This window comes from Oncorhynchus clarkii, chromosome 7 (assembly GCF_045791955.1).
Source record: "Oncorhynchus clarkii lewisi isolate Uvic-CL-2024 chromosome 7, UVic_Ocla_1.0, whole genome shotgun sequence".
NCBI lineage: Eukaryota > Metazoa > Chordata > Actinopteri > Salmoniformes > Salmonidae > Oncorhynchus > Oncorhynchus clarkii.
Genome location: NC_092153.1, coordinates 76,763,888 through 76,790,743, shown reverse-complemented (window position 1 = coordinate 76,790,743; position 26,856 = coordinate 76,763,888). Strand labels below are relative to the sequence as shown.

General features: G+C 45.2%; 1 protein-coding gene across 1 annotated transcript in view; it reads left to right on the top strand.

Moving 5' to 3' along the window:
* LOC139413865 (solute carrier family 12 member 5a) overlaps positions 1 to 26,856 on the top strand; it is a 258,850-nt gene that overhangs the window by 168,773 nt on the left and 63,221 nt on the right. The window contains exons 2-3 of the mRNA XM_071161693.1: positions 10,113 to 10,210; positions 11,968 to 12,108. Coding sequence (XP_071017794.1) covers positions 10,113 to 10,210; positions 11,968 to 12,108 — 239 coding nt within the window. The remainder of the gene's footprint in view (positions 1 to 10,112; positions 10,211 to 11,967; positions 12,109 to 26,856) is intronic.

The following is a 26,856-nucleotide window of genomic DNA, read 5'->3' as shown; positions in this document are numbered from 1 at the left end:
ATTCACGTTCGTTGACAACTCAACCAAATGTAAATCAAACAGTTTTGTCCCAGATACAGTATATTTTAATTAGAATGTTGAGGGTCATAATGATTGTGGATAAATGCCTGTTCTTGCCTCAGACTCTATGCTCTCTCAAACAGACAATGTTAACAAATCATTTCAAATCTCAGCCCCAGTGTACGAAGGGGTCTCAGCCGTAGTCTGCGAAGGGGTCTCAGCCGTAGTCTACGAAGGGGTCTCAGCCGTAGTCTACGGAGAGGTCTCAGCCGTAGTCTACGGAGAGGTCTCAGCCGTAGTCTACGGAGGGGTCTCAGCCATAGTCTACGAGAGGTCTCAGCTGCAGTCTACGGAGAGGTCTCAGCCGTAGTCTACGAGAGGTCTCAGCCGTAGGGATCTCAGCCGTAGTCTACGGAGGGGTGTCAGCCGTAGTCAACAGAGGGGTCTCAGCAGCAGGGATCTCAGCCTTAGTCTACGGAGGGGTCTCAGCCGCAGGGATCTCAGCCGTAGTCTACGGAGAGGTAGGTCTCAGTCGTAGTCAACAGAGGGGTCTCAGCCGCAGGGATCTCAGCCGTAGTCTACGGAGAGGTAGGTCTCAGTCGTAGTCAACAGAGGGGTCTCAGTCGTAGTCAACAGAGGGGTCTCAGCCGCAGGGATCTCAGCCGTAGTCTACGGAGAGGTCATTTTGGTTCAAATCCTATTCTTATCCCAGGTCCAGTGTTTCTCCACTGGGCTCTGTCTCTGACGCGAGGCTGTCTCTTATTAAATCCCCTGGCTCTCTTCACTCTGCCAGCACGTGTCATCTAGGTTGCCCCCCACATGGCACCTTATTCCCTAATAGTGTACTACTTTGGACCAGAGCCCTATGGGACCCTATTCCCTAATAGTGCACTACTTTGGACCAGAGTCCTATGGTACCCTATTCCCTAATAGTGCACTACTTTGGACCAGAGCCCTATGGTACCCTATTCACTTTATTTATTTTATTCACTTTATTTATTTTATTTAACCAGGAAGGGCTCATTGAGATTTAAAATCGCTTTTTCAAGAGCGTCCTGGCCAAGATAGGCAGCATAAAGTCATTACAAAAATTACAGACAAACATGAAAAACTACAAGTAATCCAGTAAAAACCATACAATTCACAAGAGTATAACAAAATTATAAAACAGCAAATTAAAAACATTGACAGGTCAGGGAATTAGTTTCAAAGTCCTTCATCAGTGATTTAAAAACAACAATCAAGGCAAGTTCTTCCAGTTTAAAAGTATTTTGTAAGGCTTTCCAAGCCGATGGTGCAGAGTACATAAAAGCCCTTTTACCAAATTCAGTTCGGACATTTGGAACAGTTAGCAGGATAAAGTCCAGCGAACGAAGAGAGTACCCACCACATCTCTGAACAATAAAAATGCCCAAATAAAAAGGTAGTAAACCCAAAATGGCTTTGTAAAGAAAAGTATACCAGTGACTGAGCCTACGAGTGACTAGAGAAGACCAGCCAACCCTGGTATACAAAGTGCAGTGGTGCGTAAGGGTTTTGCAGTTTAAAATAAATCTCAAAGTGCCATGGTAAAGGGTGTCAATTGATCTCAAACACTGAGCGGAAGCATTCATATATAAAATATCCCCATAGTCTAGTAAAGGCATAAATGTAGCTGATACTGGCCTCCTTCTGGCTTCAAAAGAATTACAGGCCTTATTCCTAAAATAAAATCACAATTTCAGATTACATTTTTTTGTAAGTTGTTGAAAATGCAATTTAAAAGAGCGGCTGTCATCAATTAAAATGCCAAGATATTTATATGAGGTTACAACCTCAATCTCCTTGACCTGACAGGTAGTAATAGGTGAAAGGTTCAGGGGTCTATTTCTTGTTTTAGAAAACACCATTCGTTTAGTTTTGGCAGTATTGAGGATAAGCTTCAATTGACACAAGGTATGTTGAACAGTATAAAAAGCAGTTTGCAAGTTCTGGAAAGCTTTTGTAAGAGACGAGGCACAACAGTAAATAACAGTATCATCAGCATAAAAATGAAGTTGCGCATTTTGGACATTTTTGTCTAAATCATTTATATAAATAGTGAATAAGAGAGGACCAAGTACAGAGCCTTGGGGCTCACCATTAAAGACAGACAATTTAACAGACATAAGCCCACTGAGTTCTAGCAGACAGATAGTTAGCGAACCATGCAACTGCATGCTCTGAAAGACCTACACTCGACAACCTCTGCCTTAGTATAGCATGATCAACTGTATCAAAAGCCTTAGAGAGATCAATAAAAAGTGAGACACAGTGCTGTTTTTTGTCAAGGGCTTCAGTGATATCATTTAAAACCTTCATGGCTGCTGTAATTGTGCTATGCTTCTTCCTGAAGCCCGATTGTTACATTGATAAAATAGAGTTAGTAAATAAAAACTATTTTAGCTGTTCACTCATAAGGGTTTCAAGTATTTTCACCAGGTGTGACAGCTTTGAGATTGGCCTATAATTATTTACAAGAGTTGGATCTCCCCCTTTTAAAAGTGGTAGGACAAATGCTGATTTCCAGATCTTTGGAATTTCATTACATTCCAGGGTTAGATTGAACAGATATGTAAGTGGTTCATGAAATCAGCTGCCAAATTTAAAAAGCAGGGATCCAAAAGATCAGGACCTGCAGGCTTTCTCTGATCTAAGGATTTCAGGGCTTTATGTACCACCTGCACTGAGAATGGCAAAAAGCTAAAACTTTGACCAGCTCTCACTGGTTCATCCACACAGGGTTGTACATTTACAGAGGACCCTGAATCAAACAGCCTACCAGATGATGCAAAGTGCTCATTGAAACAATTCAGCATTTCAGTTTTGTCATATACAGCAACAGAGTCCTTCAAAACACATGACGGTAATTCATTAACATTACTGTTACCAGTAAGCTTGTTTGGTTTCCACAGGTGTAAATTGCTTTTTTCTGTCAGTAGTATGTTGGAGAGGGGAGCGTTGTTGCATTGTTATCATTTGTAGCATTGGATGTTCACTGGAAATGTCACAATATGAAACCTGTGTGTGTCAGAGAGACAGAGAGAAGAGAGAGACAGAGGGAAGAGAGAGACAGAGAGAAGAGAGAGACAGAGAGAAGAGAGAGGGAAGAGAGAGACAGAGAGAAGAGAGAGGGAAGAGAGAGACAGAGAGAAGAGAGAGGGAAGAGAGAGACAGAGGGAAGAGAGAGGGAAGAGAGAGTCAGAGGGAAGAGAGAGACAGAGAGAAGAGAGAGGGAAGACAGAGACAGCGAGAAGAGAGAGGGAAGAGAAACAGAGAGAAGAGAGAGACAGAGAGAAGAGAGACACAGCGGGAAGAGAGAGACAGAGAGAAGAGAGAGACAGAGAGAAGAAAGAAGGAAGAGAGAGACAGCAGGAAGAGAGAGGGAAGAGAGAGAGAGAAGAGAGAGGGAAGAGACAGCGAGAAGAGAGACACAGCGGGAAGAGAGACACAGCGGGAAGAGAGAGACAGCGGGAAGAGAGAGACAGAGAGAAGAGAGAGAGCGGGAAGAGAGAGGGAATAGAGAGACAGAGAAGAGAGAGGGAAGAGAAAGACAGAGAGAAGAGAGAGGGAAGAGAGAGACAGAAATAAAGGGAGTATGAGAGAGATTAGCTACATACTGTGTATATTTATGGTCCTGGGTAGGCCTTTATAGACTTTGCGTGTCAGCGTGTGTTCAAATAGCCCAGTGTTAACGGTGATGGTTTGCTTTTGGACTCAAGACTGTCATGTCAGTCAATCAATTAAACAGCCTTGTATTCAGACAAATTCAAAATGTTTAAATGCTTAATATAGAGTCAATGCTGTTCTTTTCAGCTCCATAGCATTCATTCTCATAAATGTGCATAGTTCACTGTATAGGCCCTTTAATGTTGAAAAGCAGATTACCTGGAACTATTTGTCTGTCTGACTTTTTAACCTCTGTTCACCAAGACAGAGGATGTCTCTGTTGTGCCTGAATTGCACCGAGACCCAACCTCCACTGGCTTATCATGTCCAAGTTATGTCAAAACTCGTAATAAAGATGAATAGATCACACAGGACTGAGGGGGAGGTTTTTCCTGGAGCAAGCAACTTTTTTTGGGGGGGGGGGGGCAGTTTGGGTTTCCACCGATCTGACAATTTTCACAGAGCGTAATAGCTAGCACCGAAGTCCGCCTTAGACTTACATTCTATAGTCTGCACCCACGTGAATACTACAGTAAAGACTGCATAGTAATGCTGACCGGATATCATTCACCTACTGTTGTAACAGCTCCATTATGGTACACGGATGAGCAGGGAGCAGCACACTTCTGGGCTGAACTAAAGGGGAGGAATGGATGAGGTACCCAGCTTGCACATACTGTAACATTCTGAGAACCATGTTTCTTAGAGCTCGGTGAGAGGGTGGTTGTCCTGTGGTTATTCATTTACATACAACCTTCCCACAATGCTCTGGGAATGGTGCAGGATAGTTGTCTATCTTTGGAACATTCTCAGCTCATTTAACGTTATTTTATTGGTATTTCATTACTTTAACAGAACGTTTCCTAAGAGCTCAAACATTTACATTCCCAGAACAGGCAATAATGTTCACGTCTGTTCTCAGAACGTTTAAAAAACATTCCGTATTATCGGTCAGGAAACGTATGGCTTCGTTCCCAGGACCAATGGAAAATCAAAACGTACGTTCCCACAACTTCCAAGAACCAAATGTGCTAGCTAGGGTAGCTAGATGGGAGGAATAACGAAGAATGATGAGGTAGCTAGAGGGGAGGAATGATGAGGTAGCTAGAGGTGAGGAATTTATTTTAATTGTATTTTTATTGAACTAGGCAAGTCAGTTAAATTCTTGATGAGGAATGGTGAGGAAGCTAGAGGGGAGGAATGATAAGGAAGCTAGAGTGGAGGAATGATGAGGAAGCTAGAGGGGAAGAATGATGAGGAAGCTAGAGGGGAAGAATGATAAGGAAGCTAGAGTGGAGGAATGATGAGGTAGCTAGAGGGGAAGTATGATGAGGAAGCTAGAGTGGAGGAATGATGAGGAAGCTAGAGGGGAGGAATGATGAGGAAGCTAGAGGGGAGGAATGATGAGGAAGCTAGAGTGGAGGAATGATGAGGAAGCTAGAGGGGAGGAATGATGAGGAAGCTAGAGGGGAGGAATGATGAGGAAGCTAGAGTGGAGGAATGATGAGGAAGCTAGAGGGGAGGAAGGATGAGGAAGCTAGAGTGGAGGAATGATGAGGAAGCTAGAGGGGAGGAAGGATGAGGAAGCTAGAGGGGAGGAATGATGAGGTAGCTAGAGGGGAGGAATGACGAGGAAGCTAATGCAGATTAACTTAAACCATTTGTCCAGGCACTATAATGGGGAATTTTTTTTGGCCAGTTCCATTTCAAATCCTGTCAGTTGAATTGTACATGGCATCTCTATTTAATGCAGAGAAACTTAAATCAGTTCTACCCAATTTCAATCAACAACCAGAGGGGAAACAATTCTAGATCACCTGTACTCTACACACAGACGCGTACAAAGCTCTAACCAATGCTAAGGAGATGATTGTGGACTACAGAAAAAGGAGGACCGAGCACGCCCCCATTCTCATCAATGGGGCTGTAGTGGAGCAGGTTGAGAGCTTCAACTTCCTTGGTGTTCACATCAACAACAAACTAGAATGGTCCAAACACACCAAGACAGTCGTGAAGAGGGCACGACATAGCCTATTCCCCCTCGGGAAACTAAAAAGATTTGGCATGGGTCCTGAGATCCTCAAAAGGTTCTACAGCTGCAACATCGAGAGCATCCTGACTGCTGACTGGTTGCATTACTGCCTGGTATGGCAATTGCTCGGCCTCTGACCGCAAGGCACTACAGAGGGTAGTGCGAACGGCCCAGTACATCATTGGCGCTAAGCTTCCTGCCATCCAGGACCTCTACACCAGGCGGTGTCAGAGGAAGGTCAAAAAATTGTCAAAGACCCCAGCCACCCCAGTCATAGACTGTTCTCTCTACTACCGCATGGCAAGCGGTACCGGAGTGCCAAGTCTAGGACATAAAGGCTTCTCAACAGTTTTTACCCCCAAGCCATAAGACTCCTGTACAGGTAATCAAATGGCTACCCAGACTATTCGCATTGTGTGCCTCCGCCCCCAACCCCTCTTTTTACGCTGCTGCTACTCTCTGTTTATCATATCTACATAGTAATTTTAACTATACATTCATGTACATACCTCAATTGGGCCGGCCGACCAACCAGTGCTCTCGCACATTGGCTAACCGGGCTATCTGCATTGTGTCCCACCCACCACCCACCAACCCCTCTTTTACGGTACTGCTACTCTCTGTTCATCATATATGCATAGTCACTTTAACCATGTATCTACATGTACATACTACCTCAATCAGCCTGACTAACCGGTGTCTGTATGTAGCCTCGCTACTTTTATAGCCTCGCTACTGTAAATAGCCTGTCTTTTTACTGTTGTTTTATTTCTTTACCTACCTATTGTTCACCTAATACCTTTTTTTGCACTATTGGTTAGAACCTGTAAGTAAGCATTTCACTGTAATAGCTACACCTGTTGTATTCGGCGCATGTGACAAATAAACTTGATTTGATTTGATTTGGAATTCAATCCCTGAATTGCCTGGGATTGACAGGGAATTGACCCTGAAACCCGCCGGCACACACCATAAGTGGACTCCACTTAACACTCTGATAGTGTCACCATTCAATCTTGTGGCTCTGTAACGAGACCCCTAAAGCTATTTCCACATTCACGAGGGTTCTGTCTGTTTATGCATTTTTGGGAGACTGTATTTAAGCAATAAGGCCTGAGGGCGTGTGGTATTTGGCCAATATATTTGGCCCATATACCACAGCTAAGGGTTGTATCCAGGCACTGCACTTGGCATCGTGCCTTAGAACAGCACTTAGCCGTGGTATGTTGGTTATACGTAAACCACACCCCCTCAGGCCTTATTGATTAAATATAGCCTACCAAAATTGTATAGTTGCTCAGAATCCCGCTCCACTTAAGGTCACATCATCTATTCATTGAAATCTGCTGAAATGGAATGACCTGCCAACTCACAGAGCAATTTAGCCAAGATGTAGTAAAAGAAGCGGAGGTGACATTGACTGGCAGTACGGGAAATGGAGACAGGTGAGGATTCGGGAGGGGGGCCTCCAAGTGACAGAAAATCTCCAAGAGGCCCCTGCCAGGAACATGACATGTTCTTGAGTGGTGACGCGCCAGACGCCTCATCACCCATTAATAAGTCATCATGGGAAAGTCACTCTGCTGACCGGCCTGCTGTTTAGCGCCGTCTGTGATGCCACAGGGATATATAGGAGATTTCATTGAGGTGGTTTCCAAATTATATTATGATATTAGGATATACCTTATACAGTATATTGTAAGCAATTAAGTAGCCTTGGCTTGTGCGAACCGGAATGGCTCATAGGAGCAGGAACCTCTCTTCTGTTGCTGAAGCGTCAGACAGCTTGATGTAGAAGTACACCTCCTAGGCAGGACGCCGGTCTATCGCAGGGACTTATACAGTGTATGCATCCCAATATGTAGATGTTGTAACTGAGACTTGGACAATAGTGAGTACACAATTAAATATGTACAGTGCCTTTGGGAAAGTATTCAGACCCCTTGGCTTTTTACACATTTTGTTACGTTACTTAATCTTAATCTAACATTTATTAAATTGTTTTTTTCCGTCATCAGTCTACACACAATACCACATAATGACAAAGCAAAAACTGTTTTTTATAATGTTTTTACATACCTATATAAATGTGATATTTCATTGTTTTATTTTCAATAAATGTGATTTTTTTTCTTTTTTCTAAAAAACAATTTTTGCTTTGTCGTTATGTGGTATTGTATGTAGACTGATGACGGGGAAAAAACAATTGAATTCATTTTACCATAAGGCTGTAACATAACAAAGTGGAAAAGCCAAGGGGTCTGAATACTTTCTGAATGCACCCGTCTATTAGATACATTCCAAGTTGATGAGCTTTTTCAATCAATCAAACACTGGAGACAGCAACATTCATAGGGATTTCAGTATGCTGTTTATTTGATTGTGTTATGAAACGTGATTTACCTTATGCAGCACCATATCATACTCTGTAACTTACATTTGGAATCGTGAGTACGTCATCAATGTTATAACACCATCTTTGGGACCGTTGATGACGTTTCACTTTTGAGAAATGAAATTTCAGATCTGTACTTAACAGGGACTGTATTCTTCCACCAATGGGATAGCTTGGTTCACAAAGTACTTGCTGATTGCCTCTGTAAGCTATAGTTACAGTCTGCATGAACAGTATGAGGTTGACCACAGATAAGAAGAGAACATGGTCAATGATAAAAAGGCAGAATGTCTGAGGACCATCACTTATTTTCATAAATTCATCATTGTTCCTTTGATATTGGCATATCAGGAGAGATGGGAGAAATCAAGAATATGGGAGTTGTGTGGAACACCCTCATTTAGGATATATTACCCTGCCAAACACAACACTGCTCAAAAGGACTCAAGTTGTCCATTATTGATTATGTAAGGAAGGCTGCCAGACTGTACAGCAAACAATCAAATGACCTGGGCTTTGGGATCCTAGAGGAGTCTTAATGACCTGGGATTTGGGCTCTTAATGACCTGGGCTTTGGGATCTTAATGACCTGGGCTTTGGGATCCTAGAGGAGTCTTAATGACCTGGGCTTTGGGATCCTAGAGGAGTCTTAATGACCTGGGCTTTGGGATCCTAGAGGAGTCTTAATGACCTGGGCGTTGGATCCTAGAGGAGTCTTAATGACCTGGGCTTGGGATCTTAATGAGCTGGGCTTTGGGATCTTAATGACCTGGGCTTTGGATCTTAGAAGAGTCTTAATGACCTGGGCTTTGGGATCCTAGATTCTCTCTCTCTCTGTCTATCTCTCTGCCTCTCTCTGTCTCTCCCTCTCTGCCTCTCGCTGTCTCTCTCTCTGCCTCTGTTTATCCATCTGTCATTAACCCCTCTCTCTTTGTCCATCTGTCATAACCCCCTCTCTCCTTCTCTCATAACCCTCTCTTTCCTTCTCTCATAACCCCCTCTCTCTTTCTCTCATAACCCCCCCTCTCTCTCTGTCATAACATCCTCTCTCCTTCTCATAACACCCTCTCTCCTTCTCTCATAACCCCATCTCTCCTTCTCTTATAACCCTCTCTCTCCTTCTCTCATAACACCCTCTCTCCTTCTCTCATAACCCCATCTCTCCTTCTCTCATAACACCCTCTCTCCTTCTCTCATAAACACACCTCTCCTTCTCTCATAACCCTCTCTCTCCTTCTCTCATAATCATCTCTCTCCTTCTCTCATAACCCCATCTCTCCTTCTCTCATAACCATCTCTCTCCTTCTCTCATAACCCCATCTCTCCTTCTCTCATAACCCTCTCTCTCCTTCTCTCATAACCGTCTCTCCTTCTCTCATAACCCTCTCTCTCCTACTCTCAGAAATCCCTCTCTCCTTCTCTACCCCATAGAGAGAGAAGAGTACAGAGAGGGCATGCAGTTAGTGGTGCCCTACCGTCAGCGCACATGGCTGCCTCGGCCTCACTAAAAGACATGACCCCAGGCGAGAGAGGGCGCTATCTGCCATCTTAGAGAAGGGCTGGAGGGGGAGAGAAGGCAGATATAGACTATGTCTGTGCCTTAGTATTGTAAACAGAGGTATTTTCAAGTGTTTCTAATGCGGCCCTGGCGACAGCACAATGTTTTCGCCCTGGTTTTGAAATGAATATATGTGTTTCAGGGAAGGTCGTCCTTGCAAGTTTCAACTGACAGGCAAGCGAGTGTGAAACTTTGTGGACTTTGTGTTTTTATTTTTTTAGGTGAGCACTTAACTCGGACTATCAACCTCGCTGGAAGCCTTGCAGACCCAAAGCATGGCATCACATTAGTTGGCGGTTCAGGGTCACTTGTTAAGGAAATTAAGCTCTGAGAGCCAACAGTTCTGTTTATTCATAAAGACACAGTGTTAGGTATTGAATAGAACAGGGATGCATTAGATTTGAACCCATCTGACGAAGGCTTTGCGTTTCTTCTTCTAGGTGATGGGAACCCCAAGGAGAGTAGTCCTTTCATCAACAGCAGTGATGCTACGGAGAAGAGCCAGAAATACGATGGCAAACATATGGCTCTGTTTGAGGTATGTACACACACACACACACACATACAGGCACAGACAGACACACGCACACATACACACGCACACATACACACACACACACACATTTATTTGTGCATGTGCAACACAAATCAAGCCTATGATGAACAGAGGATGGTCCTGCCAGTGAGACTGCAATTTGTAGGCAGTTACACACACACACACACACACACACACACACACACACACACACACGGTTCAGAGAGTGATTGAATAAGGGCCCTGACATGGATTAATGAGGGTCATTACTGTTTGAAGGACAAGTGAAAACTTCAGGTGAATAGAAGCACATTTCCAAACTGCTACAGAAATGCCAAGTCTATTATTTGTTTCCATCTCAAAGGGACTCTCAGTTGTTACTGGTGATTTGTTACTGTGATATGTAGTTTGTATTCATAGTGCACATTTTAGATCTTACACTTGAACAAGCCCCCCATTCACATCAACGGGGCTGTAGAGGAGCGTGTCCAGAGTTCCTAGTGCTAGGAAGGAGGGCCAAACACACACCCATTCACATCGACGGGGCTGTTGTGGAGCGGATCGTAGAGTTAAGTTCCTTGGTGTCCACATCACCAACAACTATCATGGTCCAAATACACCAGGACAGTGGTGAAGAGGGCATGACAAAATCTTTTCCCCCTCAGGAGACGGACAAAATGTGGCATGGGTCCCCAGATCATCAAAACGTTGTACAGCTGCACCATGGTTGCATCACCGACCTGATATGGCAACTGACTGTAAGGCGATACAGAGGGTAGTGTGTACGGCCCAGTACATCACTGGGGCCAAGCTTCCTGCCCTCCAGGACCTCTATACTCGGCGGTGTCAGAGAAAGGCCCCAAAAATTGTCAAAGACTCCAGTCACCCAACTCATAGACTGTTCTCTCTGCTACCGCACGGCAAGTGGTGCCGGTACACCAAGTCTAGGTCCAAAAGGCTCCATAACAGCTTCTACCCCCAAGCCATAAGACTGCTGAATAATTAATAAAATGGTCACCCGGACTGTTTGCATTGACCCTCCCCCCTCCCATTTGTTTTTACGCTGCTGCTATTCGCTGTTTATCGTCCATGCATAGTCACTTTACCCCTACCTACATGTACAAATGACCTCAGTTACCTCGACTGACCTGTAACCCCACACATTGACTCGGTACCGGTACACCCTGGTCAGTCCTTAAGTGTTACTTTTTTTTTAGTTTCGTTTTTTTGTAAATGTTTTCTTAACTCTATTTTCTTAACACTGCATTGTTGGTTAAGGGCTTGTAAAGTAAGTATTTCACGGTTGTATTTGGCTCAAGTGACAAATAACATTTGATTTGATTTGACATCATGTTGCACCACCTCAGATATGTAAAGGAATACATTATGCATCAATATGCTCACTACATTGCCTGCTACAGTAGTGTTGTATTTAAGCAATAAGGGGCTGTGGTATATGGGTAATATACCACGGCTAAGGGCTGTCCTTAAGCACGATGCAACGCAGAGTGCCTGGATACAGCCCTTAGCCGTGGTATATAGGCCATATACCACAAACCCCCGAGGTGCCTTATTGCTATTATAAAATGGTTACCATTGTAATTAGAGCAATAAAAATACATGTTTTGTCATATCCGTTGTATAAGGTCTGATATAGCATGGCTGTCAGCCAATCAGCATTTAGGGCTCAAACCACCCAGTGTATAATATGTAATTGACCATTTTCCATGTTATCCTGTGTGTGTCAATGCACTCTGCAGGAGGAGATGGAGACTAGTCCCATGGTATCAACCATGATCAGTAGCCTGGCCAACTACTCCAGTCTCCCCCAGGGCAGCAAGGAGCACGAGGAGGAGGCAGACAATGAGGAGGAAGACAAAAAGAAGAAGAAACCTGTCAAGGTAAGGTGCCGTTACAGCACTGGTCAGTCAAACCTGCAACACAGCACTGGTCAGTCAAACCTGCAACACAGCACTGGTCAGTCAAACCTGCAACACAGCACTGGTCAGTCAAACCTGCAACACAGCACTGGTCAGTCAAACCTGCAACACAGCACTGGTCAGTCAAACCTACAATGGTCAGTCAAACCTGCAACACAGCACTGGTCAGTCAAACCTGCAACACAGCACTGGTCAGTCAAACCTGCAACACAGCACTGGTCAGTGAAATCTGCAACACAGCACTGGTCAGTCAAACCTACAACGGTCGATCAAACCTGCAACACAGCACTGGTCAGTCAAACCTGTAAAATAGCAGGTACCACAGCACTGATCAGCCAGGCACATAACACAAAACCAATCAGTCAGGTCCATGTACACTGTGAAGGTACGTTAACACGTACAGTCAGGTCCATGTACACTGTGAAGGTACGTTAACACGTACAGTCAGGTCCATGTACACTGTGAAGGTACGTTAACATGTACAGTCAGGTCCATGTACACTGTGAAGGTACGTTAACACGTACAGTCAGGTCCATGTACACTGTGAAGGTACGTTAACACGTACAGTCAGGTCCATGTACACTGTGAAGGTACGTTAACATGTACAGTCAGGTCCATGTACACTGTGAAGGTACGTTAACACGTACAGTCAGGTCCATGTACACTGTGAAGGTACGTTAACACGTACAGTCAGGTCCATGTACACTGTGAAGGTACGTTAACACGTACAGTCAGGTCCATGTACACTGTGAAGGTACGTTAACACGTACAGTCAGGTCCATGTACACTGTGAAGGTACGTTAACATGTACAGTCAGGTCCATGTACACTGTGAAGGTACGTTTCGGTTAAAGTAAAAAATGAACACGTACAGTCAGGTCCAAAATTATGCCAGGAGGCTAAAACTTAGCCTCAAGTGGATCTTCCAGCACACCTAAACACCCCCAAGCACACATAAACACCCCAAGCACACATAAACATCCCAAGCACACATAAACACCCCAAGCACACATAAAAAACCCAAGCACACAAAGAAAACCAAAGCACACATAAAACCCCCAAGCACACATAAACACCACCAAGCACACATAAACATCCCAAGCACACATAAACATCCCAAGCACACATAAACACCCCAAGCACACATAAAAACCCCAAGCACACATAAACACCCCAAGCACACATAAAAACCCCAAGCACACATAAACACCCCAAGCACACATAAACACCCAAGCACACATAAAAAACCCAAGCACACCTAAACACCCCTTAGCACACATAAACACCCCAAGCACACAAAGAAAACCAAAGCACACATAAAACCCCCAAGCACACATAAAAACCCCAAGCACACATAAACACCCCTTAGCACACATAAACACCCCAAGCACACAAAGAAAACCAAAGCACACATAAAACCCCCAAGCACACATAAAAACCCCAAGCACACATAAACACCCCAAGCACACATAAAAAACCCAAGCACACAAAGAAAACCAAAGCACACATAAAACCCCCAAGCACACATAAACACCACCAAGCACACATAAACATCCCAAGCACACATAAACATCCCAAGCACACATAAACACCCCAAGCACACATAAAAACCCCAAGCACACATAAACACCCCAAGCACACATAAAAACCCCAAGCACACATAAACACCCCAAGCACACATAAACACCCAAGCACACATAAAAAACCCAAGCACACCTAAACACCCCTTAGCACACATAAACACCCCAAGCACACAAAGAAAACCAAAGCACACATAAAACCCCCAAGCACACATAAAAACCCCAAGCACACATAAACACCCCCCAGGCACACATAAGCACCCCCAAGCACACACAAACACCCCCAAGCACACATAAAAACCCCAAGCACACATAAACACCCCAAGCACACATAAACACCCAAGCACACATAAAAAACCCAAGCACACCTAAACACCCCTTAGCACACATAAACACCCCAAGCACACAAAGAAAACCAAAGCACACATAAAACCCCCAAGCACACATAAAAACCCCAAGCACACATAAACACCCCTTAGCACACATAAACACCCCAAGCACACAAAGAAAACCAAAGCACACATAAAACCCCCAAGCACACATAAAAACCCCAAGCACACATAAACACCCCAAGCACACATAAAAAACCCAAGCACACAAAGAAAACCAAAGCACACATAAAACCCCCAAGCACACATAAACACCACCAAGCACACATAAACATCCCAAGCACACATAAACATCCCAAGCACACATAAACACCCCAAGCACACATAAAAACCCCAAGCACACATAAACACCCCAAGCACACATAAAAACCCCAAGCACACATAAACACCCCAAGCACACATAAACACCCAAGCACACATAAAAAACCCAAGCACACCTAAACACCCCTTAGCACACATAAACACCCCAAGCACACAAAGAAAACCAAAGCACACATAAAACCCCCAAGCACACATAAAAACCCCAAGCACACATAAACACCCCCCAGGCACACATAAGCACCCCCAAGCACACACAAACACCCCCAAGCACACATAAAACCCCAAGCACACATAAAACCCTAGCACACATAAACACCCCCTAGCACACATAAACACCCCAAGCACACATAAAAACCCCAAGCACACATAAAAACCCCAAGCACACATAAACACCCCCCAGGCACACATAAGCACCCCCAAGCACACATAAAAACCCAAAGTACACATAAAAACCCAAAGCACACATAAAAAAAACAAGCACACATAAACACCCCCCCAAAAAACCAAACACCCCTAGCACACATAAACACCCGCAAGCACACATAAACAACCCAAGTACACATAAAAACAAACAAGCACACATAAAACCCCAAGCACACATTAACACCCCCAAGCACACATAAACACCCCCAAGCACACATAAACACCCCAAGGACACATAAAAAAAACAATCACACATTTTTTTTAAACAAAGCACACATAAAAAACCCAAGCACACAAAGAAAACCAAATGACACATAAAACACCCAAGCACACATAAACACCACCAAGCACACATAAACATCCCAAGCACACATAAACACCCCAAGCACAGATAAACACCCCAAGCACACATAAACACCCCAAGCACACATAAAAACCCCAAGCACACATAAACACCCCAAGCACACATAAACACCCAAGCACACATAAAAACCCCAAGCACACCTAAACACCCCTTAGCACACATAAACACCCCAAGCACACATAAAAAACCCAAGCACACAAAGAAAACCAAAGCACACATAAAACCCCCAAGCACACATAAAAACCCCAAGCACACATAAACACCCCCCAGGCACACATAAGCACCCCCAAGCACACACAAACACCCCCAAGCACACATAAAACCCCAAGCACACATAAAACCCTAGCACACCTAAACACCCCTTAGCACACATAAACACCCCAAGCACACATAAAAACCCCAAGCACACATAAACACCCCCCAGACACACATAAGCACCCCCAAGCACACATAAAAACCCAAAGCACACATAAAAACCCAAAGCACACATAAAAAAACAAGCACACATAAACACCCCCCCAAAAAACCAAACACCCCTAGCACACATAAACACCCGCAAGCACACATAAACAACCCAAGTACACATAAAAACAAACAAGCACACATAAAACCCCAAGCACACATTAACACCCCCAAGCACACATAAACACCCCCAAGCACACATAAACACCCCAAGGACACATAAAAAAAACAATCACACATTTTTTTTAAACAAAGCACACATAAAAAACCCAAGCACACAAAGAAAACCAAATGACACATAAAACACCCAAGCACACATAAACACCACCAAGCACACATAAACATCCCAAGCACACATAAACACCCCAAGCACAGATAAACACCCCAAGCACACATAAACACCCCAAGCACACATAAAAACCCCAAGCACACATAAACACCCCAAGCACACATAAACACCCAAGCACACATAAAAACCCCAAGCACACCTAAACACCCCTTAGCACACATAAACACCCCAAGCACACATAAAAAACCCAAGCACACAAAGAAAACCAAAGCACACATAAAACCCCCAAGCACACATAAAACCCCCAAGCACACATAAACACCCCCCAGGCACACATAAGCACCCCCAAGCACACACAAACACCCCCAAGCACACATAAAACCCCAAGCACACATAAAACCCTAGCACACCTAAACACCCCTTAGCACACATAAACACCCCAAGCACACATAAAAACCCCAAGCACACATAAACACCCCCCAGACACACATAAGCACCCCCAAGCACACATAAAAACCCAAAGCACACATAAAAACCCAAAGCACACATAAAAAAACAAGCACACATAAACACCCCCCCAAAAAACCAAAGACCCACTAGCACACATAAACACCCCAAGCACACATAAACACCCCAAAGCACACATAAAAAAAACAAGCACACGTAAACACCCCAAGCACACATAACCACCCCCAAGCACACATAAACACCCCCAAACACCACTAAACACCCCCTAGCACCCATAAAACCCCCAAGCACACATTTTAAAAAAACAAAGCACACATAAATCCCCCAAACACATAAACCCCCCAAGCACACATTAAGAAAACCAAGCACACATAAACACCCGCAAGCACACATAAACAACCCAAGTACACATAAAAACAAACAAGCACACATAAAACCCCAAGCACACATTAACACCCCAAGCACACATAAACACCCCAAGCACACAAAAAAACCAAGCACACATAAAACCCCCAAGCACACATTAACACCCCAAGCAAACATAAACACCCCCAAGCACACAAAAAAACAAGCACACATTTTTTTTAAAACAAGCAAACATAAATCCCCCAAGCACACATAAAAACCCAAAGCACACATAAACACCCCCAAGCACACATAAACACCCCCAAGCACACATAAACACCCCCAAGCACACATAAAAAACAAGCACACATAAAACCCCCAAGCACACATAAAACCCCCCCAGCACACATAAACACCCCCAAGCACACATAAACACCCCCAAGCACACATAAACACCCCCAAGCACACATAAACACCCCTTAGCACACATAAACACCCCAAGCACACATAAACACCCCCAAGCACACCTAAACACCCCCTAACACACATAAACACTCCCAAGCACACATAAACACCCCCAAGGCACACATAAACACCCCCAAGCACACATAAACACTCCCAAGCACACATAAACACCCCCAAGGCACACATAAACACCCCCAAGCACACATAAACACCCCCAAGCACACATAAACACCCCCAAGCACACATAAACACCCCCAAGCACACATAAACACCCCCAAGCACACATAAACAACCCCAAGCACACCTAAACACCCCCAAGCACACCTAAACACCCCCTAGCACACATAAACACCCCAAGCACACATAAACAACCCCAAGCACACCTAAACACCCCCAAGCACACATAAACACCCCCAAGCACACATAAACACCCCCAAGCACACATAAACACCCCCAAGCACACATAAACAACCCCAAGCACACCTAAACACCCCCAAGCACACCTAAACACCCCCTAGCACACATAAACACCCCAAGCACACATAAACAACCCCAAGCACACATAAACAACCCCAAGCACACCTAAACACCCCCTAGCACACATAAACACCCTAAGCACACATAAACAACCCCAAGCACACATAAACACCCCCAAGCACACGTAAAAATCCATAAAGAAATGGTTAATTGACCACAAAATCAACATTTTGAAATGGCTGTCTGTCTCCTGACTTTTTTAAACCAGGGTGTCAGTAGTGACACCTCAAGCACTGAGATGCAGTGCCTTAGACCGCTGTGCCACTCAGGACTTGGTTTGAATTGAAGAGGGCAGTCCATAAGTACAGACTAAGGATATCAAGAATGTGGAAAGATTCTGTATGGAGGAATGGTCTATAATCCCTTCCGATGTGCTCTCTAATCTCATAAAACATTTGAGAAAAAGGCTCAGTGCCATTATCCTCGCAAGGTGAGGTATTGAAAAGTATTGAAAACAGGGGTGCCAATCATTTTGACCCCTATCTTTTTGAGATTTTGTTTTATTACTTGTTAAACAAAATATATTTATCTGAGCATTTGTATGAGTATAATTGAGCATACCCACATAGCTCAGTATTTGTGTTATTTCATAGTCCTTTTTGCTCATCTTTATCAACAATAATAATTTTGGACATTACTGTATGATGGTTGTTTTATGGCAATGGACAGTGAAAGACTTAAGTCAGAGACTGGAGTGTCAACATATGGCTCTGTCAGATATGTAACACAGTCTGTGTTGGTCGATAGCGAATTCTGTTTACTCCCTACTGATCTCCGCTGAGGTTTCCTGTGAGAATGTTGTGCTATGTTGTCAGAGAAGTGTCCAAGCATTGCCAGTCAACCATGTGGGAATGCCTGATCTGTCTCCCAGATGACAGCCCTCAGTGAAGTTTGACCCTGGGTTGTCTCAGTGTCTGGCCAATGAGGAGAGCCGCCTAACAGGCCTGCCTAGTTAAGAGCCTGACTCGACCTTTTCACCCTGGGGTTTTCCCCATCTATTTCTGCTTTGGTTTCTTTCCACATATCATTCTTGGTTCTTTTTCCAGTCTCCCTTTTTACCTTCCTCCTTCTTTCAGTCCTTTCTCCCTGGATGTCACCTGTCCCTCTGTAAGGTCCCCTTCTCCCTGGAAAGCACCTGTCTCTCTGTAAGGTCCCCTTCTCCCTGGACGTCACCTGTCTCTCTGTAAGGTCCCCTTCTCCCTGGACGTCACCTGTCCCTCTGTAAGGTCCCCTTCTCCCTGGAAGTCACCTGTCCCTCTGTAAGGTCCCCTTCTCCCTGGAAGTCACCTGTCCCTTAGTAAAGATCCCCTTCTCCCTGGACGTCACCTGTCCCTCTGTAAGGTCCCCTTCTCCCTGGACGTCACCTGTCTCTCTGTAAGGTCCCCTTCTCCCTGGACGTCACCTGTCCCTCTGTAAGGTCCCCTTCTCCCTGGAAGTCACCTGTCTCTCTGTAAGGTCCCCTTCTCCCTGGACGTCACCTGTCCCTCTGTAAGGTCCCCTTCTCCCTGGACGTCACCTATCTCTCTGTAAGGTCCTTGCTACTTTTCCCTCTATATATTGGATTCAGTACTACTCGATGTCGCCAGGCGGAAGGGGCTAATCATTCTCGTGTCGCCTTCCCCAGCCTTTGATACTTAATTAACCTGCTCGCTACGCCAAGCAGGTGCTTCTCCAATCAGCAGCCCATTCCAAAGGCAATCTCCCCATCACCACGAGAGGCTTTTCATTAACGCAGCCGATGGCATTTTATCATTCCGACAGCGATCCCTTTCTCTCTCCTCTCCTCTTCCCTCTCTCTCTCTGCTTCATCAGCAGCTGCTGGAGTATGGCAGCCAGAGCGTTTCGTACGGCGCAGTGTGAAAAGAGAGATTAGAGGGTTTTCATACCATGCAACATCAGGGAACAGTCTGGAGGTTGTCGGGGTTAAGAAGGAAACTGTTCTGCCGATCTGTGGGGGCTGAGTCTTTTCCTGTCTGAGTTTCTATTGGGAAGAATTAAAACAATGTGTTGAAAAGTGTTCCATCCCAGTCTCTAATGTGTTTTTCTCTTCCATGTCATGTGTTTTACGATGCCTCTTCTCTCTCTCATTAGAAACCCCAGTCTGACATTAGTATTCACGGTGGTTAGCCTTGCGAAGTTTGTATCTTGAGTAATGTTGCTTTGTATTATACTACAGTTGTGTCTGCGGATTGTCAGTATTGATAGTCGAGCAGAGAATTCAAAGCTTACGTGTGCCCCTACTTAGAAAACTGAAAGTGTGGTTAAAACCAAACAGACTTCATGGATTCTTGAAGCAGCACCATACTATTCCAGCAAACAGGAATGTCTGTTTATTAAGCATTTAGTCCCATGTGAATGTCCAGTAGGTAAGGAATAAATAGGATGGTGTTGCTGCAGGCCTGCAGCACTGAATGTTCTGCCTAGATGGCTAAATCACACACATGCACATATAGACATAGGCAGGCACCTTTACCACCCATGAACAAACATCACCTCCTTCCCCATTTCTCTCACCTCCCTTCTTTCTCTCTATTTCTCTCTCACACACTCATATACACATACACACCTTAACTACACACGAACAAACATTTCCTCTCCTCGCCCTACTCCCTCCTCCTCTCTCTCCTCCTTCCCATACCTCTCCCTCTCTTCTTCCTCTCTCTCCTCCTTCCCCTACCTCTCTCTCTCTTCCTCCTCCTCTCTCCTACCTGTCTCTCTTCCTCTTCTCTCTCCTCCTTCCCCTACCTCTCCCCCTCTCTCTCTTCCTCCTCTCTCCTACCTCTCTCCCTCTCTCTCTTCCTCCTCTCTCCTACCTCTCTCCCTCTCTCTCTTCCTCCTCTCTCCTACCTCTCTCTCTCTCTTCCTCCTCTCTCCTACCTCTCTCTCTTTCTCCTCTCTCCTACCTCTCTCTTTTTCTCCTCTCTCCTACCTCTCTCTCTCTCTTCTCTCTCTCTTCCTCCTCTCTCCTACCTCTCTGTCTTTCTCTCTCCTCCTTCCCCTACCTCTCTGTCTCTCCGCTCCCACACAAACAAACACACACACAGAAACATGCCGCAGGTTAATCCATACCCATGGGCAGACATTCGGAGAGAGTTATATGATGCCTTCTTTCCTCTCTCTCTCCTCCTCTTTAATAATTCACCTGAGCTGAAACACATTAGCCCTGTCAGTTCCTGTCTGGTCGACAGAGCGTGAAGACGGCATTACAAGCTCCTAGCCCCCCCTACACCCCCCTCACCGATCCCCATTCCCCATCCCATGTCTTCACACACCTCTCCTTTCACCTCAACAAATTTTATTGCGTTAGAAGTCGAGGTACAGCATCTGTGTTCGCTCGGCCAGCATCTGTGTTCGCTCGGCCTATAGATACACACGGTGAGGAGCGGTTTAACGTAACCACGCCCCCGAGTAGGGTACAGTCGTAGGGTACTCCTGTTACTCCCATGAGCTGTAAAAGGCCATAAGCAAACAAGAAAATGCTCAACCAGAGACATAGCTCCTAGTGGTCGTTGATTTTAATACAGGAAAAAATACAGCAATTTTCCCTCATTTCTACCAGCAACGTCTTGTGTGCAACTAGAGTCAAAAAAAACTCTAGATCACCTTTACTCCACACACAGAAATGCATACAAAGCTCTCCCTCGCCCTCCATTTGGGAAATCTCACCATAACTCTGTCCTCCTGATTCCTGCTTACAAGCAAAAACTCCTACAGGAAGTACCAGTGACGCGCTCAATACTGAAGTGGTCAGACGAAGCTCTTGCTAAGCTACAGGAATGTTTTGCTAGCGCACACTGGAATACGTTGCAGGATTTATCCGATAGCATTAATGAGTTTACCACGTTGGTCAACGGCTTCATTAAGTGCATCGACATTGTCTTCCCCACATTAACTGTACATACATATCCCAACCAGAAGCCATGGATTACGGGCAACATTCGTACTCAACTAAAGGCTAGAGCTGCCGCTTTCAAAGAGCGGGACACCAATCCGGATGCTTATAAGAAATCCCCTTACGCCCGCCGACAAACCATCACACAGGCAAAGCATCAATACAGGACTAAGATTGAATCCTACTACACTGGCTCTGACGCTTGTCGGCTGTGACAGCAGGGCTTGCACACTATCACGGATTACAAAAGGGAAACCCAGCCCCAAGCTGCCCAGTGACACGAGCATACCAGATGAGCTAAATGCCTTCTATGCTCGCCTCGAGGCAAGCAACACTGAACCATGCATGAGAGCTGTTTCGGACAACTGTGTGATCATGCTCTCCGTAGCTGATGTAAGACCTTTAAACAGGTTAACATTCACAAGGCCTCAGGGCCAAACGGATTAAAAGGATACGTACTCTGAGCATGCGCTGCCGTCAATCTCTCCCTGACCCAGTCTGTAATACCAACTTCAGGGATCATCAACTAGATTCAGCCGCGGGCTGATTTTTTATCGTGTGGATGGTCAGGGGGCTGGAACATAATTGATCATAAGAAGCCCAAACAGATATAATAATTGACAAAAATATTAGAATTTCAGACCTTGCTTACATTTATATACGATCACATATTATCTCTCTACTAGGTGTGAGAATACTTTGGAACAGATTTACAAAATTAAAATCACTTGGAGCTGATTTGCAGATGTCTTTTATGTCCAACAATTTGGGGGGCCAAATACAAATCACTGCCACTTGGGGAACCCTGACCTACATGCTTCAAGCAGACCACCTTGGTCCCTGTGCCCAAGAACGCTAAGGTAACCTGTCTAAATGACTTATCGCCTCGTAGCACTCACATCTATAGCCATGAAATGCTTTGAAAGGCAGGTCATGGCTCACATCAACACCATCCTCCCAGACACCCTGGATCCACTCCAATTCACATACTACTCCAATGATGCAGATTTGCAGATGATGGTATTTCTGTTGCACTCCACACTGCCCTTTCCCACCTGGACAAGAGCAACACTGTTAGTGTACACATGTTGTTTACGAAGCATGTGACGAAAAACATTTGATTTGAGTCTTTGCCTGCCCTTGAACAGTCTAGGTAATTAGAAATGTTTATTCTTGTTGGCTTGCCTATATGACCTTTCAACTTGCCGGAGACCACCCTACCAAATGGCTCAAAGTAGCCAGTTCATAAAACTTAATTTGGTGGTGTTTTCTCCTACTGTTGTTCAAACAAAACAGTACGCAACAGCTTTTCGGCATCTTAGCTATAAAAGCAGGGTTAGCTAGCTGAAGAAAGTCAGGCTCTTTGGCTGATAATTGTGACGGGTTATGAGTAAAGTAGGCAATTTAACATGGGAGTATTGGGTGTACCCTATGGCTGTACCCCACTCTGGGTTGTGGTCACGTTAAGTCATGCCTCGCTGTGTGTATCTATATTATCGCTTCAATCCTACAGTAATTTATACCCCCAGCTATTTCAGCTTTTTCTTATTCTTTCTTCTAGATAATTACTGCTGTAGTAAATCAGAGTCTGCTCTTCTCTCTTCTCCTCAGCAACAGGTATCTTCCCTCCTGTCTACTTCTCTCCTTCTCTTCTCTCTCTTCTCCTCAGCAACAGGTACCTTCCCTCCTTTCTTCTTCTCTCCTTCTCTCCTTCTCTATTTTCTCCTCAGCAACAGGTATCTTCCCTCCTGTCTTCTTCTCTCATTCTCTCCTTCTCTATTTTCTCCTCAGCAACAAGTACCTTCCCTCCTTTCTTCTTCTGTCCTTCTCTATTTTTTCCTCAGCCACAGGTACCTTCCCTCCTTTTTTCTTCTCTCCTTCTCTCCTATTTCCGTATATCCTCCTTTCTTCAGCTGTACCTACCCTCCTCGTTTTTCTCGTTACCCTGCAGCTAGGTCGTCCACTATCTCTCCTTTCTTTGACCTTTTCTTCTCCCTTCTCCTTTCCTACTTCCTATTTCTCCCCATCCAAAACCAGGAAAAGGCTGTGCCTGTCCTCTGTAGATCCTCTTAAGCTGCCTACACCCTACATGACACACCACATAAAGGGATACTTTGGGATTTGGGCAATTGAGTCCTTTATCTCCTTCCCCAGATTCAGATGAAGCCCTATATCTCCTTCCCCAGAGTCAGATGAAGTCCTTTATCTCCTTCCCCAGAGTCAGATGAAGTCCTTTATCTCCTTCCCCAGAGTAAGATGATGTCCTTTATCTCCTTCCCCAGAGTCAGATGAAGTCCTTTATCTCCTTCCCCAGAGTCAGATGAAGCCCTATATCTCCTTCCCCAGAATCAGATGAAGCCCTATATCTCCTTCCCCAGAGTCAGATGAAGTCCTTTATCTCCTTCCCCAGAGTCAGATGAAGTCCTTTATCTCCTTCCCCAGAGTCAGATGAAGTCCTTTATCTCCTTCCCCAGAGTCAGATGAAGTCCTTTATCTCCTTCCCCAGAGTCAGATGAAGTCCTTTATCTCCTTCCCCAGAGTCAGATGAAGTCCTTTATCTCCTTCCCCAGAGTCAGATGAAGTCCTTTATCTCCTTCCCCAGAGTCAGATGAAGTCCTTTATCTCCTTCCCCAGAGTCAGATGAAGTCCTATATCTCCTTCCCCAGAGTCAGATGAAGTCCTTTATCTCCTTCCCCAGAGTCAGATGAAGTCCTTTATCTCCTTCCCCAGAGTCAGATGAAGTCCTTTATCTCCTTCCCCAGAGTCAGATGAAGTCCTTTATCTCCTTCCCCAGAGTCAGATGAAGTCCTTTATCTCCTTCCCCAGAGTCAGATGAAGTCCTTTATCTCCTTCCCCAGAGTCAGATGAAGTCCTTTATCTCCTTCCCCAGAGTCAGATGAAGTCCTTTATCTCCTTCCCCAGAGTCAGATGAAGTCCTTTATCTCCTTCCCCAGAGTCAGATGAAGTCCTTTATCTCCTTCCCCAGAGTCAGATGAAGTCCTTTATCTCCTTCCCCAGAGTCAGATGAAGTCCTTTATCTCCTTCCCCAGAGTCAGATGAAGCCCTTTATCTCCTTCCCCAGAGTCAGATGAAGTCCTTTATCTCCTTCCCCAGAGTCAGATGAAGTCCTTTATCTCCTTCCCCAGAGTCAGATGAAGTCCTTTATCTCCTTCCCCAGAGTCAGATGAAGTCCTTTATCTCCTTCCCCAGAGTCAGATGAAGTCCTTTATCTCCTTCCCCAGAGTCAGATGAAGTCCTTTATCTCCTTCCCCAGAGTCAGATGAAGTCCTTTATCTCCTTCCCCAGAGTCAGATGAAGTCCTTTATCTCCTTCCCCAGAGTCAGATGAAGCCCTTTATCTCCTTCCCCAGAGTCAGATGAAGCCCTTTATCTCCTTCCCCAGAGTCAGATGAAGTCCTTTATCTCCTTCCCCAGAGTCAGATGAAGTCCTTTATCTCCTTCCCCAGAGTCAGATGAAGTCCTTTATCTCCTTCCCCAGAGTCAGATGAAGTCCTTTATCTCCTTCCCCAGAGTCAGATGAAGTCCTTTATCTCCTTCCCCAGAGTCAGATGAAGTCCTTTATCTCCTTCCCCAGAGTCAGATGAAGTCCTTTATCTCCTTCCCCAGAGTCAGATGAAGTCCTTTATCTCCTTCCCCAGAGTCAGATGAAGTCCTTTATCTCCTTCCCCAGAGTCAGATGAAGTCCTTTATCTCCTTCCCCAGAGTCAGATGAAGTCCTATATCTCCTTCCCCAGAGTCAGATGAAGTCCTTTATCTCCTTCCCCAGAGTCAGATGAAGTCCTTTATCTCCTTCCCCAGAGTCAGATGAAGTCCTTTATCTCCTTCCCCAGAGTCAGATGAAGTCCTTTATCTCCTTCCCCAGAGTCAGATGAAGTCCTTTATCTCCTTCCCCAGAGTCAGATGAAGTCCTTTATCTCCTTCCCCAGAGTCAGATGAAGTCCTTTATCTCCTTCCCCAGAGTCAGATGAAGTCCTTTATCTCCTTCCCCAGAGTCAGATGAAGTCCTTTATCTCCTTCCCCAGAGTCAGATGAAGTCCTTTATCTCCTTCCCCAGAGTCAGATGAAGTCCTTTATCTCCTTCCCCAGAGTCAGATGAAGCCCTTTATCTCCTTCCCCAGAGTCAGATGAAGTCCTTTATCTCCTTCCCCAGAGTCAGATGAAGTCCTTTATCTCCTTCCCCAGAGTCAGATGAAGTCCTTTATCTCCTTCCCCAGAGTCAGATGAAGTCCTTTATCTCCTTCCCCAGAGTCAGATGAAGTCCTTTATCTCCTTCCCCAGAGTCAGATGAAGTCCTTTATCTCCTTCCCCAGAGTCAGATGAAGTCCTTTATCTCCTTCCCCAGAGTCAGATGAAGTCCTTTATCTCCTTCCCCAGAGTCAGATGAAGTCCTTTATCTCCTTCCCCAGAGTCAGATGAAGCCCTTTATCTCCTTCCCCAGAGTCAGATGAAGTCCTTTATCTCCTTCCCCAGAGTCAGATGAAGTCCTTTATCTCCTTCCCCAGAGTCAGATGAAGTCCTTTATCTCCTTCCCCAGAGTCAGATGAAGTCCTTTATCTCCTTCCCCAGAGTCAGATGAAGCCCTTTATCTCCTTCCCCAGAGTCAGATGAAGTCCTTTATCTCCTTCCCCAGAGTCAGATGAACTTGTGGATACCATTTTCATGTCTCTGCGTCTAGTATGAAGGACAGTAGGACGAAGCTAGGACTGTAGGACGAAGGTAGGACGAAAGGAAGGGGGCAGTCCCCCTCCTAACATACTTATTCTAAATTGGAGAGAGGCAGGAAAGTCAAAAAGTCTGTGTTAGAAGTGGGACAGATTCCAACACACACCGATATGTGCTCTGAAGGCAGCAACACTAACAGCTAAACCACTCCAGGCCTCCCAGGCCACGAAGGGTGCATTTGGAAAGAATCTCCATCAGCCTCTAGAGTGTTAGTGTCTGTGGAGAATAAGGGGCCTGTGAGTGGTCTCAGGTGGCTGGGGTGGCGGAGGGTCTCGTGTGGGGGTGACTGGGTAAGGGGTGGCGTGGAGATGGGGCACCTGGGTAGTAAACTAAGTGGTGAGCTGGTCCTGAAGCAGCTGTTCCGAGGGGGGTGGAGCATGCTGTGGGACCACCGCACCTGAGCCAGATAGAACTGGGCTGACTGCGTATCCCA